General features: G+C 29.4%; 1 protein-coding gene across 1 annotated transcript in view; it reads right to left on the bottom strand.

Moving 5' to 3' along the window:
* LOC113511664 (uncharacterized) overlaps positions 1–16,215 on the bottom strand; it is a 35,265-nt gene extending 19,050 nt beyond the window's left edge. The window contains exons 1-2 of the mRNA XM_026895340.3: positions 16,033–16,215; positions 3,806–4,062 (exon numbers count right to left, since the gene is read on the bottom strand). Coding sequence (XP_026751141.1) covers positions 3,806–3,887 — 82 coding nt within the window. The 5' untranslated portion in view covers positions 3,888–4,062; positions 16,033–16,215. The remainder of the gene's footprint in view (positions 1–3,805; positions 4,063–16,032) is intronic.
* Positions 16,216–16,601: the final 386 nt, after the last annotated feature.

The raw sequence follows: 16,601 nt of genomic DNA on the forward strand, positions 1-16,601 counted from the left end.
AAATCCATACCATTTAAAACATAATTATTTATCTAATTAATCAAGCAGATTAATTAATTGATATTTACCGTGAAGACTCCATAAATAATTTAATAACGAAAATTCAATAAATTTTAATGTATAATTTAAAATAGGTACCAAATTGAGTAGGTGATGTTTTAAAACATTTTTAAATGCTAGTTGACACGAATGCATTGTAAATAACTAAGTACGATTTTAAAACTTATACAATATAATCTGAAATATATTTCAGATATATAATAGGAGATATAATATGAGAAATATAGTGTACTTTGGAAGACTAGATGTAGAGGAATACATTTTAGAACATAACTATGAACATATATATATATATATATATCCATCCCAAATACTAACAGTGTACCTAATTCCATGACGATTTGAAGTAAGAAACTAACAAACTTACTTTTACATTTATTGTGTTAGTAAGAATAAATAACGCAATTTACTTCTAAACTGCTAAAATACTCTATTCCTCCTACTTAGAATCTATTACATTTTATTTCTCCGCCGACTGCTCCCACGTTTCACATCACTGCTCAGTGATCAATCTAGCAATGGAAATGAATTCAATCTGGATTGAGTTTGCGAAGCAGTGGGTTTAAAGCTGAGTTTAAATTAATAGATGAGAATTTGTAAGTAGAATTTCTAATTATTTTATGGCAAATATTGACCATTTACTATTAGAAAAAGACAAAGGATGATTGAGGTAGAAAGATTGGAATCATTTTTTTAAAAGTATATTAAAACTTATTTCATGGATTAAATAACAAATTACGAGTATGTTTTACTTTATCTCTAAGTAAATAGATACATATTTACTTAATAATATATATATAATATAATATTTACTTATAAAATAAATAAAAGCACAAATAGAAATAAGAAAACATACAAAGAATATTCTATTATTAATAATAATAACAAACAAGAAAGTTGTATTGCAACTTTTCCAAAAGATAAACTAAAAAATATATCTAAACCTCGAAGTAAAGTTATCCTCTCCGGCCGACCGCGGCCGAATGGTTAGTGGTCCGCAGAGCAAAATTCCAGTCCGAGGGATATAAGTAATCAAATCCTGGCCTACAGCTGTAGTAAAGGTGGTTGGAATACATAAATCAAGAAGGGTACGTGATCGAATTCAAGATCAACCTAATACACAATTCCCGTCGACATGAACTCATTACAATATAACCAAATTCAATTTACGGTTTCAACCACATCACAATATTTCTTCTCATGAGCGAATTTTATTTGTTATTCAATGTTTTTTTTTTTTGTGTTATAGATATGAAACCTAATTAATTTTCTAGTATTTTTTGTTTCTGTAGTTTCCTACTATCTTAACATAGGCAGGTAGATAAGTATGAATATATTTGAAAGAATTACCTACATCACCACTTTAAATACAAATATAAAAACTAAGATAATATATATAACATATTATATAGATTATTATATAGATAGAAAGGTTGCTTGGAAGAATCGCTTTTAGCGATAGGGCGCCCATTGTTTTTTCAACGTGATCATTACATGTAATTGTTTGTATCTATAAGTTTACTACTGTAATCTTTTAGAGGAAACAATAAAGAACATTTATCTAACTAACTTATGTTATTTAATTTTTAGTCGCACAAAGAATTATATTGTATTACTTATTACTATAACAATACATATTTTTATAGCAATCGGAAAGCGAAGTTATTCTAAGTTAGCGTTTTATTTTAATACGTTAAAAGAAAAAAAAAATATATTTATTTATAAATTTTACATTTAGATTATATAGATAGTGTCTCCATAGAAATGCTTCGAGAAAAACGGGTCAACTTTTCATACAATTTCGCGTGATAAAAAGTTATGAGTGATTCCTTTATAACTTCTATATTTATTTTGACTTATAAATTCTGCATCTTTTTAATACGTAAACACTAATTCCATTTATTAAATAATACGTCAAGATACATTTTACACGTAAGTATATAGAATACTGGTAAAAAAACTTTGACATTTAGCTGACTTGTTTATCTTATATTATATAGATAGAACATCGAGCATGCTCTATCTATATAACCTAAGATTTTACAGTGACTTGTATTTATTTAAGCTTTTATACAAATAAGTACGAGTAGCATACTACTTTACACTTAGATATTTTTTTTTTTGTTAAAACTGCATAATTGTTTTCATTAACTATTGGAAGTGGTAAAAAAGCCAGTAAAACATCTAGTAGATGACAAAGATAATATAATGCCAACGGTATTTTAAATGTTATCTAATGTTTCTGCAATTTAAATTACATTAAAATTACATCACATTAAAAAATGTGCCAAATCTCGCTTCGCTTATACCATAAAAATATCTATATATAGTAGCGCATTTTTGGTATTCTATTTATAAGAAAAAAAGAGTATGACATGGCACCATTTTCAATATTAAATGTTTTTAATGAATTATTTTTTGTAGGGGCTTTTTTAGATTTCAGATTGACCGTTTACCATTACATGAGCAGCATGTTTATTTGCCACTATTGTGATATAAAAAAAACTGCTTAGGATCAAAAACTAGAATTACGAAATTATGAATATTAAAACGTATTATTGTTACATACATGCTATATATTTTAATTTTTAATTCCATATTTGGACTTCCAGATATTTTATAATAAAATAGAATACAAACTGGCATTATCTTTATAACAAAAACGTTGTTTAAGTTATAAAATTCAATAAAACACCTTTTATACTAAATTTGTTCCAAAAAATACGTTTTATGGTGCCGAGTTTTCCGTATCATCAACAAAACCGCGGTCGTAGTCTGGTTACTTAATTTCCAAATAGATTTCTCTTAGTTGGCTATAAATGTCAAGGAGGCAAATAATTCACTAAAAGTTTCGCGAAGTTACATTCTGGAATGACATGGGGCGACGAGAACGGTTCGCCAAAAGAGCGGTACACCTTTTCCGTAAAGCGACTATAGCTCTAGAGTCCATGTATAATAAATGAATGGTCTTGCGTGTTTCGAACCAATAATTTTAGCGATCGCCCCGTGCCAAGAGAGATTGGCACTTTACAGAATTTTTCGAGAGCCGTGCGGTCTTCAGGGAATTCCGATAATCAGCTTTACTTAAGGGATTGGATTCGAAAACTCGATTGTATCCGGAGCGATTTTAATAATTCATCAATTCTGTACAGTTATTTCGCCTAACAAGATGAAAGGTCTGATTGAAAAGACTTGTTCTCTGTTAAAATAATAATAACGTAAAAGCCCATGATCTTGAAATGTATTGTCGCTATTAATGTCATTATTAAAAGAGTAACAAATAAAAAATAAACTATTTATTATATGCAGTTCTTTGAATAGTAAAGGAACAACCGTATTTTTTGCCAACTTTGCTTGCATAAGTTATGACTATGCGACCTGCATAAGTTATGGCTTTATTTCATTTACAAAAACGCATGGCTCACAAGGTGGATTTCAACTTTAAAACATTTTATCCAGCTAAAATTCTTTGTAGAAAATAAAAATATAATTATTATGCAGCGCAAAATTCCAAAAATATAAATAATAGTTTCAATTACATACAGAGTAATATACTCGTACGTGCATACTTTAAAGTCACAAATACAGTACCCAATACAATAAAATATCTAGTAAGATAACTTTTGCAGTCTTTAAATCCATACTGGACCTGTTTGACGGCAAACGACATACGAATAGAATAGAAATAAAAATTTCATTAAAACAATTAAAAATAAAATCAGTTGAATGATAAGTCAATACTTACTACTTCCAAGCCATAGTAAAATGGCGACGAGTCGAGAAACCATGTTGTATGTGTGTGGAGATAGGTCGCGCCCACACGTCATGTCACGACCGCCTCGTGACGGCTCTTGCGCGCCTTTCTTACATTCTCCTTCATTTTTAAACCGACTCTCCAAATATTGGATTCTTTCCTGTCATATCGGAATTGAGTTATTTATAAAACGTGCCGTCTGCGACTTAACATTTTGCACTTTATCTTCAAGTAACCATGGAACCAATCTGAAACAAGAATAATCCTATTAAAACTAACAAAGAACTTTGAAATTAAACTAACTATAACTATTTCCTTTGGTACTGTCCAAAGCATCGTTTATTTTGATTAGGACTTATCGGAACTAAACGAAACAGCGTCTATGTACAAATAAACGGCATGGTCTGTCGGAAACTTCAGTAGCTGTTCGACCACAGAATATCTATTAGTTTGTGCAGTAAGTACTAAGTTTACTTTGCAGTTCCTGATATTATTCCTGTTCCAGATATTATAATTTGCTGAAACTGAAAAAATAAATAAACATAGATGAGGTATAAATAGATCTTTTATATTATACATATTAAAGACGGTGATTTATCGTCTCGCGAGACACTCAATTCACGGCGTGCGTTTTGTTGTCTAGAGATCGATTGGTAACGAATAAAACACATTCACCAATTGAATAGAGCACCCCACCGCAATGTTTCAGGGAAAGCGACACTTTTTCAAGTGAACGATAGGACTAATGGCTTCACACGCTTCTACGACTTTCAATAAATGTTCATTGTGGTTGTCTACCTGTCAACGAGTTGTCGCTGAGTACAAATATAGCTGGTTACTTAAGCAGATCTTCATACTCGTATCAAATCTTAGAGTCTACATCTTGATATATATTTAAGTATTATTAAAATTTAACTCTACGAACTATCAGGGTAAAATAAGCAAGGAACAAACTCGGAAGTAAACCATATTCAGCTGCAAAAGTATAAAAGAAAATACAGAATACTAAACAATGAACAGTTCACAGATCTAGTGATACAATTCCAAATATATCTATCTATAACATCATACTAGATCGATATTTGAAAGAGATATCTTCGTATTAAATTGAGATAACGTTATGTAAGCGAATGTTTGAGCAGCGCATATAGACTTTATAGGTTGAGAGGACGTGTGAGATGCATGCAAACAGTCAAGCTGCTTACGTGTTCTGTAAGTTCCAGCTTGCCAAACAACCTCAGGTTGTTTGGTAAGCTGTCTAACTAATTGCTACAGTTACCAGCGAACTAGACATATAAATTTATATAGATAGTATTAACGGATAGTAAAAAAAGTTAACGAATATATGCATAAATGATTCATTGTTGCACGAAAACTTGCTATATCTATAAGTATATAATTAAACCGTATTTTTTTGTTTAAAGGATGAAGATGGAATCGTGCACTCGCCTATACTAATAGTATATAATACAACGGTGGAAGACGGAACGGTGTGGATTAATACAGGTCATTTGGCCTACCGTGGAGAATGACTTCCAGAAGAGACCGCATGAAGATCTGCCTAATCGAGTATATTGCTAACAATGCCCCATTGGTGTGGAGGCATAACATAGTTCTCAGAAATAGCAACGTATGAATGTCACAGCGTATTCTGTGATATCCATGGCGTTTGCTTGTTTGCTTAAAAGTTTTTAAACTCTATTATATGCAAAAAAGAGAACATAAGGCGTCGTTATGGTATTAAATAATACAGCGGTAAACTTATTACTAGAAGAAATAATCTCAATTCATCCCCTTTCTTTTATTTTTTTTCACATTGTTCATGAATATATAATAAGTAATGATGATCACTTTCAAGTCAATTATCCGCGTGTATGAGTATTTATCTGCTTACTTCTATCTAAATCACGGAACAGATTTTGATATGGGTTTCAATACAATTGGACCCTTCCAAAACTGAGGCAAATTTCTAATGTATAATAATCCTATATATTTGATAGCGTAATATGCCCCATATGGATTCGACTTTTCCGATGACAAATTATTCAATACCATATTTTTCTTTTTTTTCCGTAAAATCATCAAATGCGGCGTATTCAAAGTAGAAAGCAATAAAGCTTATTCTCGATCCTGTGTGTTATTACGTAATATCGTTTGTTTTCCGTTGTGCGCAAATGTCAGCCATTAGAAAAATAGGTGGTGGTAGCGACCCCGCTCACCTCGTCGATGCGTCAACCTAGCAACATTCCGGCGAGTTCGGCGACAGCCCACGCCATGTTGGGCTGCGCCACGCGACGACGCCGCACTACGTTTCATCCGACACTTTAGTTTATTGCTCCATTCACGCTTCAATGACCCGACGACTGTCTTGAAAATCGACAATAATATTTTTGAAAGCCAAGATTTTACGATAAAATTTCGATACTGATCGGAAAATATAGAGATAAAAGATTATACTACTAGTAATAAAGGAAAGTCCCTTTGGTAGTTTACTAGTAAAATAAAACGCACAGGGCATGTGCGTTTTAATTTTTATATGCGCTGTCATTTCTAAAGATTAAATTACATAATAAATAGTCGAAATATTAAGAAATAGTCGCTGCTAGTACTTCAATTTCTAAAAAATTGCCTTTCTTAAAAACTGTTTGCCTTGATGTTACAAAAGCTATTTATCGACAGTAAAGAAAAATCTTTTCTCAATCCTTGTGAAAATATCATCTATAATATTTGCTTTTTTAATTTGAAATTTTCTAGCTGTTGGTTATTTTTAATAAAAAAAATTAATACAATTTGTGTCAATTTCTTTTAAACATCAAATCAAAACTTAAGCAGTCTATATAAACATAAAAGCATATCTATGGGCTAAACCATAGGTAATATAATCAAAACTGAAAATTCTAATAAACAAAATCTTTATTTATATTTTAGTAGTTTTTTTTTTAATGAATATTATTCTAGAAAATATAATAATGAAAACGAATGCTGTCTTATATGTGGATGTTTGAATAAAATTTTAACAAATTGGACATTGGAACATTGGACATTTGACATTTGGAATTTACTGGGTACAGAGGAACACCCGAGTCCTCAGGAATGGCAACGCATGGGGGGTATCATGGGCGAAACAGTATACTCTGTTATGTCCATGGTATTGCTCATGTCTATAGGCGATGGTTACAACTTTCCATCAGGTGGGCCGTCAGCTTGTTTGCCATTCTAAGTTGTACAAAAAAAAAGAAAAAAAAAACATGTTTTAAAGAGATCTGGATTAAAAAATCTATCATATAATAGGTAGGTTTTTATCATAATGTGTACCATTATAAGAGTGCAAGTAATAATAATAACCATAATAACAAAACTTTTCTGAATCGGTTAAAGTCTAGATATTCTGTTTTATACCCTTAAAGGTTCGTTGCTCGGTTTTTCAAAACAAAGTGAGGAATCAGATGACGTTTATTATATTTATTTATATAAAATTATTAAAGAAAACTCAATCATTGACATATACAGGATAACTATACGATATGAAAGTTTCAACAGCGAAATAACCTGATAGAATAGGCAAAAAGCTCGCATCAGTAAATTGGATTCCGACTGCAAGCTGCGGTTCTAGTTCATAACATAAAAAATAAAAGAAAAGTCTGTGCCGCCATTGTCCATTAAAGTTTCTTGAAAACAGGTAAAACCATGAAAGTAAAACATATTTCGTCTTCTTTGAGTAGCATCTTTTTAGAATAATTATATTTAATTGTACAACTTTTTTTTTAAATGATTTTGTATACCGCATAATAAAATGGATTACCGTCCTATATAATAGCTATATTTTTGTATTAATATTTATATAAATAATTTAAAACATATTTCAAATAATACGAATATAGTTTGTTTATGTATATGTGTGTATTTTATTAGTGTATATAAAATTTTTATACATTTTTTATACTAGACCATATTTGTGTGTCTCTACACTTCCCAAAGGTTAATTAGTGTAATATGCCAATAATACAAAGCTCGCCTTTTTCACTGCTTTTTATTGATCAATAAGTTGACAATATACGGTAAGAATTTCTCTACCTCCATATTTGAAAATATAACTACTATTGTCTTCATTCAACAAACAAGGTCGACCTTCCGTAACGAAAGTATTTTCTATTTATAAACCCTTCGATACTAATCCTACTACTTCAGGAGATTTATTCGATCTATTAGTCGGATCTGTTTGGTATACCTTAATTATACGCCCATTTTAACACACACTTCCTGTAAATTACCTGTAGTGTAAGTAAATATCTAAGTTTTTAATGTTTTTACCAACTTTGCATTCTTTTTTTTATTTCTATTTCTTTAATATTTTTATTTCTTCCATGCCTGAGCAATTAATAACACTGTTATTTTTCATAAATTTCTGTGGTCTATCATTGCGGTTATTAAAAAAAACAAATATTAAGATATGTTTAGATATATCTTTATACTACTTTCGTTTAATTTTGAATATAGTATTACGGAATATTAATTCTATATTTTGACATTTTTAGACTTAATTTTTTAAATTCAAAGTTCAACAGTATTAACATACATAAAATACAGGATAATTTTACAAATTACATGCTTACTTGTAATATTCTCCTATAATCGCCATTTTAAATTTAGGTTTTCTTAAACAACATAACTTCTGAATTAACCTTTGAAGGTCGCATAAAACAATCTTACTTCTTAATACTATATGAACACCTATAAAACTTATGAAGATGAAATATTTGATACTCTTTGTCGCAAAAACTACTAAACTAATTTGAAAGAAATTTTGTATAGAACGGATATGTTATATGTTAAGTTCACGTACAGAACATTTTACATGCTGACATAAATAGGCAAAGCCATGAGATATAAATAATTTTTAAATAAAAATAAATCACATGCTGTTACTCGATGTATTAATGATTTTATTTTAGTTTTTTTTAAAAATCGATTTCAGCTTTGTTGAATAATAGCTAATAGCTATAAAATAACGTAATTTTACTTGCCATGTAGTCCCGGCATAGAATGCACCAGCTCTTTCTTTCCCATGGATATCGTAAGAGGAGACTAAAGGGAATGTAGTGGCCGATTTATGAGCAACAGCATCTTTCTTTAAATATCACCGAAATCTAACTGCCAAACGTGGCAACTACTGGCAAAGCCCTCCTTATGGGAGACGCTATGTTTAGCAGTGAACAGCCAACGGCTAATACAAATTGTTATATTAGGAAATCCCACTATATGAAACCTGACTATATACAAATATAAAAATAGTAATTATATTTAGTTTTAGCCAGATGAGCAAACTATTGACAAAACTAAACAATAAATTAAATGGCACTTAAACCAGTCATTAGAATCAAATGTTCCAATCTTTATTCATTAGAGTTGTTAGGGATAACAGTACGCATCAGGTAAAAGTTCTCTGTCTATTTCTTAGAGCGGAAGAAGGGAAATGAATTTAGCAGCACTGGAGTGGCAATATCAGAGACACACCTTAAATGTAAATAACTTTCTTGACGAAATTTAATTGTTTCTCTAATGTAATTAATGAATAATATAAGGAAATATTATGTCTATATTCAATCATGTCTTAATATACAAAAGTATTTTATTTATATTCAATCATTTCTCAAATGAACACACCTCCACCACGCACTAACTTTTACTCTTACTACTGCGTAATTTTCTCCGTATTATAATATATAACCAATAAAATGCATTCAGACCAATCCAAATTAAAGATATATAATAATAATATGAATTACGTGTTACATAATAAAAATATACAATATTTTCTAACACTGTCCCAACTATATATTTTCTTATAACATTTTATAGCAATAAATTTAAATTAAAGCAAACAGTTCGACTAATGAAAAGTGATAACAATCACCTATTGCTATGGACATAACAGAGTATACTGTGTCGCTCATGATACCTTTCATGCGTTACCATTCTTGAGAATTAACATGAAACATAGGTGTACAAACACAACTGCTTTGCGGCGGAAACACAAATGTGAATAGGTCAGAGGTACCCAAAAACGACTTTTGTTTTGTCTGGCATTTTAAACAAATGACTCTACATACGTCAAGTTATCACAAAATTACAAGAAACCATTGTTACATAAGAATAAGTTGTAACGCTCATTCCAAATAAGAGCTGAATGTTGAGAAAAAGATAAAAAGCAACTTTGTTACAGATTAGTAATCTCCATTTTCTTTTATCTAACGTCGGGTTGGCCTATTATTTTTTCTTAACTCCGAGCGTTAGGTCCGATTTGGGGGATATTCGCGTAATGTCCGTAACGTTGACGTTCACAAATGAAGGGTATTGCCGCGTCAACTGTTTGACAGACAAGCGTATAATGAACATTCGATGATTTCATTTATTTTATACACAATTTAATACTCTATTTTTAACAAAAGTAACGACTCTAATAATCGGTTGTTGTACAGTCATATATGAGATTACATGTGTATTTTTAGACTTAAATACGTGCACGTAGAAATAATAAATAATCTCACTCGTACTTAATATAATGTATATGTATATCTCGAACTAATATCTAAAGTACCTACCAAAGATTCTATATATTTTTACTGGTAATGACAAACCGATTAGCTTAGATTAGATTACTAATAATGACGAGTGAAAGCTTATTATTAAAGCTATTGTAAAATTGAATATTCTATATGATCTACATATTGTCCTATGCATTTTATGGTAGAGTATAATATATATCCATTATTATATTACAAAACTAGTAGACTTCTTATAGAATAAGCAGAAACAATAAAGTTAAAAAAACTAGATGTAAAATATAAAATTATTGTCTCTATAAATACAATAACATTGCTTCCTTCATCATTATCATCTTCCTGCCTTTATCCTAAAGTTAACCATAAAAATAAGGGATTATTAATGAGAGAAAAATATAAAATAAAGAAAAAAATTTTAAAAATGTACTTCAATTTGAATACTTATGTTAATAATAGTTTTATGTATGTGTATATGACACTTGATCCGTTATTGACGGAGTTCACAACAAAAGTTTATGATATTGGTTAACCGAAGTGAATCGAAGCGAATATATTTATTAGTTTTATTATCAATTTTATATATTCAAAGTTTGAATGGCGATTTAAATGTCATTTCGAGTTTCCATTATTCAACCAATCAATAAAGTTGACAAATAAAACAGAAACGGATAATATATTAGATAATACATAGAATGTTGTACATTTTATGAGGATCATGCTATTGATATAAAACACCTGAGTTTTTCAAATAAATAGTAATTATTTTAGCTGGAAATAGCTAGTGAATAATAATTAGATTATCGATAATCGATATTCGTTATCATTAACGGATAGTGTGCGAGTTGTATTCACGTATTAGATGAAAAGTATATTTAAAATTTTACCATCAATTTTTTACATCACTAATATAAAATATTTTTATAAAAAGTCTAGTAACCTATATAATGTGTGTTACTTATATCAACGTTCAGTTTTAATTTTAGTGTAGTAAAACGTAAGAATGTAAATGTAGAGTATACGTTTGTGTTAAATTCAAATATTTTTACAAATTTACCTGTCATAAAGGCATTTCATTACATTATGAAGTAAGGTGTGGTGGTGACAAGTTATTAACTCATTTATTCCTATACTATACATGTATCAGTGTCACTATTTCAAAAGTAGTTTATCAATTCGTAGATTTTTTCTTTATTCCATACTGATTGCTATCCCACCGCTGAACAGGAATCTTTCTCCATAGATAACTATGTCACTTTACCATGTCGACTAGACGACTTAGTATAGGTACATACTAATAACCAGTAATATACAGTATAGAATTTTACTTTACTTGAATTAGTGTATGCTGTATCCCTAATTAACTCTTATTTATTTCGTGTATAATAACACATTATATCTGTATTATTTCTCCGTTACCACACAGGGGCCCCCTTAATAAAACTTATGTCATTTATATAAAATTAATATATTACAACTCATCATTATCAATCAAGTATTATATTCTATGAATAATCATTTATTGCTTGTTTTTTATTAGTCAAACATTATAAGAGCTATTCATTTGAATCGTAGCTATATTAATTTGTAACAAGTCCGTAGATTTAAATGTCACAAACAAGTCTCCGAGTGACCTGAAAATCCTTTGTCTGATTTATAGCAGCTATTCTAAAGCAACCAGCAAACTACAACCTACTCGCTCGGTTTATCTAAAAAGATCAAAAGTCTCTTGCAAATTTAATAAACTTCACTTTGCTTTAAATTTTATTAACATTATAAAATCTACCTACATTTCTTACAAATCACCTTCTCCTTCATTTAAAAAGTTTATATAAATCAAGTAAATAAATAAAAACTGATTTTGACATAATTATTCTTAAACGCATAGTAATTATTATATACACTATAAGTCTGTCTTATAAATGTTTATAATATATAGATATTTATATGAGTTTCGAACCTAAAGGGCAAAACCCTTAATTTCTATCATTCTACTGTCTGTCCGTCCGTATGTCTAGTTTATAAACAGAATGAGTTACATATCTGAAATTTGTACATTTTGCGTGGAATGCTGACCTACATTCGAATATTGAATTAGAAATCTAATGCAATTTTTCAGGTTGAATATTATACAAGTAGATTTTGTTTCACAAAAAATAAACTACTGAATTGATATTGATAATGTTTTTGAGATCAATCTTAAAGTTTATCCTTTTAAATAAAAAAGAAATTTTCAGATTGGTTTATAAATGACAAAATTCTGAGATAATAAAGATAAATTTGTATATTAATTTATTTAATGTATTCAGTATGAATTATGTACAATAAAGATTTTACAACACAATAAAAAATACAATCAAATTGTGATCCTCCTCTTTTTTTTAAAGTTGCTTGAAAAGGAACTGAATCGTTTTTCTCGCTCTAGTATGTGAGGTATTATTGTCTAAAGGTCATTGATAAGAAAAAACAAATAGCTTTATTATTATTCTTTTAAATTAGATTTGGAAAAAGAAAATACTCTCAATTCACCTATATTTTTTATCATAAAAATTAAAGAAATGGGAATTTACCGTCCATCAAAATTATAAAAGTGATCAACGAATGAACTTGCTAGGACTATCTGATACAGATATAAACAACATAAATAAAAATAGCAATGCACGTGAGATGTTTCACGTGATACGATAAATTATCTTAGTGTCATAGTGTTATTTATGTCTATAGATAAACTATGTTATCAATAACATGTTTACCTACACCAGAAAACACAATGAGATCACTCGTAATAACAAAGTGCATATCTATCTATATTTAATAAATTTAATATGAGATAAATTTCTGTTATTATGTTTTATATTACAAGTATAATCGTGTTTTATTCATAAAATTTTATTTTTATTTCACTGTAATACTTTCATATACACACACCGCTTATAATTTGAATTTAATATTCGCTCCAACATTGTACAATAAAATGAATACATTGTATTGTTAAATTTTAATAACAATGCTTCATGAATTCAATTGTAAATTGTGAAATAAAGGAAATGAGACTACATTATAAATATAAAGGCAGTTAATTATTGTGTAAATATTAATCAAAGAATCTGTGTGATTTTCTCTTTGATATATTATAAGGTTGTAAGAAAAATCCCAATTTTTTTAGACTTTTCCCATACTAATTTGATGATTATTTACCCTTTTCCTAGTTAATATAACCGTATCGTCCCGGCATATAATGGAACACCCATTCTTTTCCCTTTTACTACAGTAAGAGGCGGTTAAGGAAATATAATGGTCGAGAGATGGGCAGTAGCATCCCTCTTAAAATATCACCAATGCCTAACTGCGGTTGCCAACCCGCCTGCTAAGCGTGGCAACTACTGGCAAAACCGCCAAGGGGGAAGCCTATATTCAGCAGTGGGCCTTTAATAGCTGATGTGTAAAGATAATGGTTAATATAGTCAAAGGGTACTCAGATTCACTAAATCCTCCGAATAATAAATAAAGGGTTATCCCTTAATATCAACAATACATAATTATAGAAAGAATATAAAGGAGTGATGGATACCTTAAAATATTAAACGTAATGAATACGTTGTAGTCGTCTGTCATAAGGGACGAGTAAGTACCTCAATATATTTTTGTGAAACTTAAGTTTCAATGTGATTCGGTGGATGCATGATTCATTTTAATTTACAGATTTTTTCACCTAAAGATCGTTGTGATTGATTGTAGAGGCGAACGAATTCCAATAATCTTTGAATGCGGTGACTTCCTTAATTTTTCCTTAACAACTCAATAATGTCCTACTCCTGAAAATGGTATTTTAACAGAAGGATATAGGCGACTTTTACCTCTATTTCTTTTTCTCTTGCACTGAAGATCTTCAGTCGTAAAAGTATTCTTCCTCTGTCATCACACGAATGACATTGGTGTACTTACCTATTTATAAATATTAAAGAATATTTCCTTTGGATCTATTAATATTCGTGTTTAAAATAATTTATACTCTTTTTTACGCTCTTTTTATAATAAATGGTATAAAAAAGAGTGCCTTATAATGCAGTATAATTCATTAATTGTATACTCATTGTCTAATAACAAAATCTCCGGCCCCATAAACCTTATGAATTTGAAACTTTGCTCCAAGCTTCGTTACAACACAAACATCCACTAAGAAAATGTGGAATTCCAACGCGAAACGAGAGTAAACGCGTTCTGCATGGTCAAAGGCACGGTATTTCTCTCTAATTACGTAATATTATAAGTATGTATTATATACTTGTTAACATTAATATCTCAGACTTTATAATCATAAAATATTAATATTTCTTTTAAATATATATTTTAAATATGGATAAAATGTAGAATATTCTCATATTTTCATGTATAGATGTAGTAGTGTATTTATACACCAAACGTTAAAAATTCTTTTTACATGATTGATTTAAAAAGATGTAAATATTTTTGCAAACTTTGACATTTACAATATTAATATGATAGTAGAATACTTTTCTAAAAATATTTGTTTGCATTTGTTTAATGGCTTACTTACACTATCAAATGTTAATCTTAGAATCATAAATAAAAATCTTATTAGACCATTCCTTAACTATCTAAAGGAACGAGATATTGAAAAACTGTTGTCTTTTTGTCTGGTGTTTTGTCTTTTTATTTTCTGAATATTCTGGATTATGGTCTCCAAATAGTATCTTCATTAAGGACCAGCTGTGATAGTGTGACATATGCTTACCTAATACTCACATCTCTATTGATGCGTTATTAACTTTTATAGTAAATTAACTTGTTTAGATAAATTTATAAAACTATAAAAACCTACCCTAAACACTACCGTGTTTTATATAAAAGTAAACATTGCATGTAACCATCGGCTTCTTGTAATGTTGTTGCTCCATATACGGAAGAACGCTAGTATGAAATGGCCTCACTCGATGTTTTGTTCCTCAACTATTACTAATTTTTTTTTTATATTTTTTTATTATTTCCTTTGTGATCTACATCTGGCTATTTGATTTTCGACTTCCTTTACAAATATTTACAACAGCTAGTAGCTAGCTAGCTGATAGAAGAAGATTATATCTACATATTATTGAAATTGATTATATAGAATTATAAAGCATATCTTTTAAGTCTATATATGAATAAATAATCCTTTTCAATATTATAAATATAAAAATGAATTTGTTTGTTTGCCTTATAGTATTTTAATGGCTTAATTAGTCACTGTAAAATCTAATATACACACATGGGATAGAGAAAGTACTTCTTATCCCAGTCAACATAACCTTGTCACGCAAAATCGTGGATAAGAGCTAGCATATTTTTATGTGAATAAGGAGTAAAAAACGAGCGTATTAAAAAAATAATTGTTAACAATTATAATTTTATTTTTTTAACAAATTGTGATATATTCTTAATTATTAACGAATGTAAAACTAAAGCGCTACGGTGGTTGTAGCATACGACGCCATAGAGTTAATATTAATCACAAAAATATATTATTTTATTTTAAATGTTAATATAAAACATTAAAAGGAAAATGTAATATACAAACTGTAATTAATATATATACTTTATGTTTAATTAAAGTTTTATTTAAAATTTATAATATTATTTTTATTTATAACAACTTACCTCTTTCAATCCGAATTCGGACTACACTAAAACTAATAAACCAGGTAATGGCAAAACACTAATATTTCACGTGTTGATTTCAACAGGCGAGTAACACTAAGTTCAAAGAGCACCACACGCTCGTAGTACGGGACAGCGGTAACACGCCACGGGACGCTACGCTCCTGCGAGCTCCCGACACCAACTGAACTAGGTATTGCACTCCGATATCGCCCGTAGCGTCTGGCCGGATGCAAGGGATCTGATTCTTTTTATGATCCGATTATAATTTCCAAGTTTTACAATATAATCTAAAACTGAACCACAGCTCTTAAAGCTAATTTTAATATCGATTTCCCTTGAGAGACTCTTGAAACTTAGGAGGGTTTGTGTTAGAATTGGAATGAAGTTAGTATTAGCAGCTTACACTAACAGTGTTTGCATTAAAATAATGTCAAGATACTATAAGGTAGGGTATAATGTTTTATTTTCAATAATATCAATGTACTGAATAAATCTGTTTTAGTGTTCTTTTATAATATTATATTGGTAATTATCATTATTCTATAATTTTAAATCTAGTTTACTTG

This window comes from Galleria mellonella, unplaced genomic scaffold (genome assembly GCF_026898425.1).
Source record: "Galleria mellonella isolate WM207_F2 unplaced genomic scaffold, CSIRO_AGI_GalMel_v1 utg213, whole genome shotgun sequence".
NCBI lineage: Eukaryota > Metazoa > Arthropoda > Insecta > Lepidoptera > Pyralidae > Galleria > Galleria mellonella.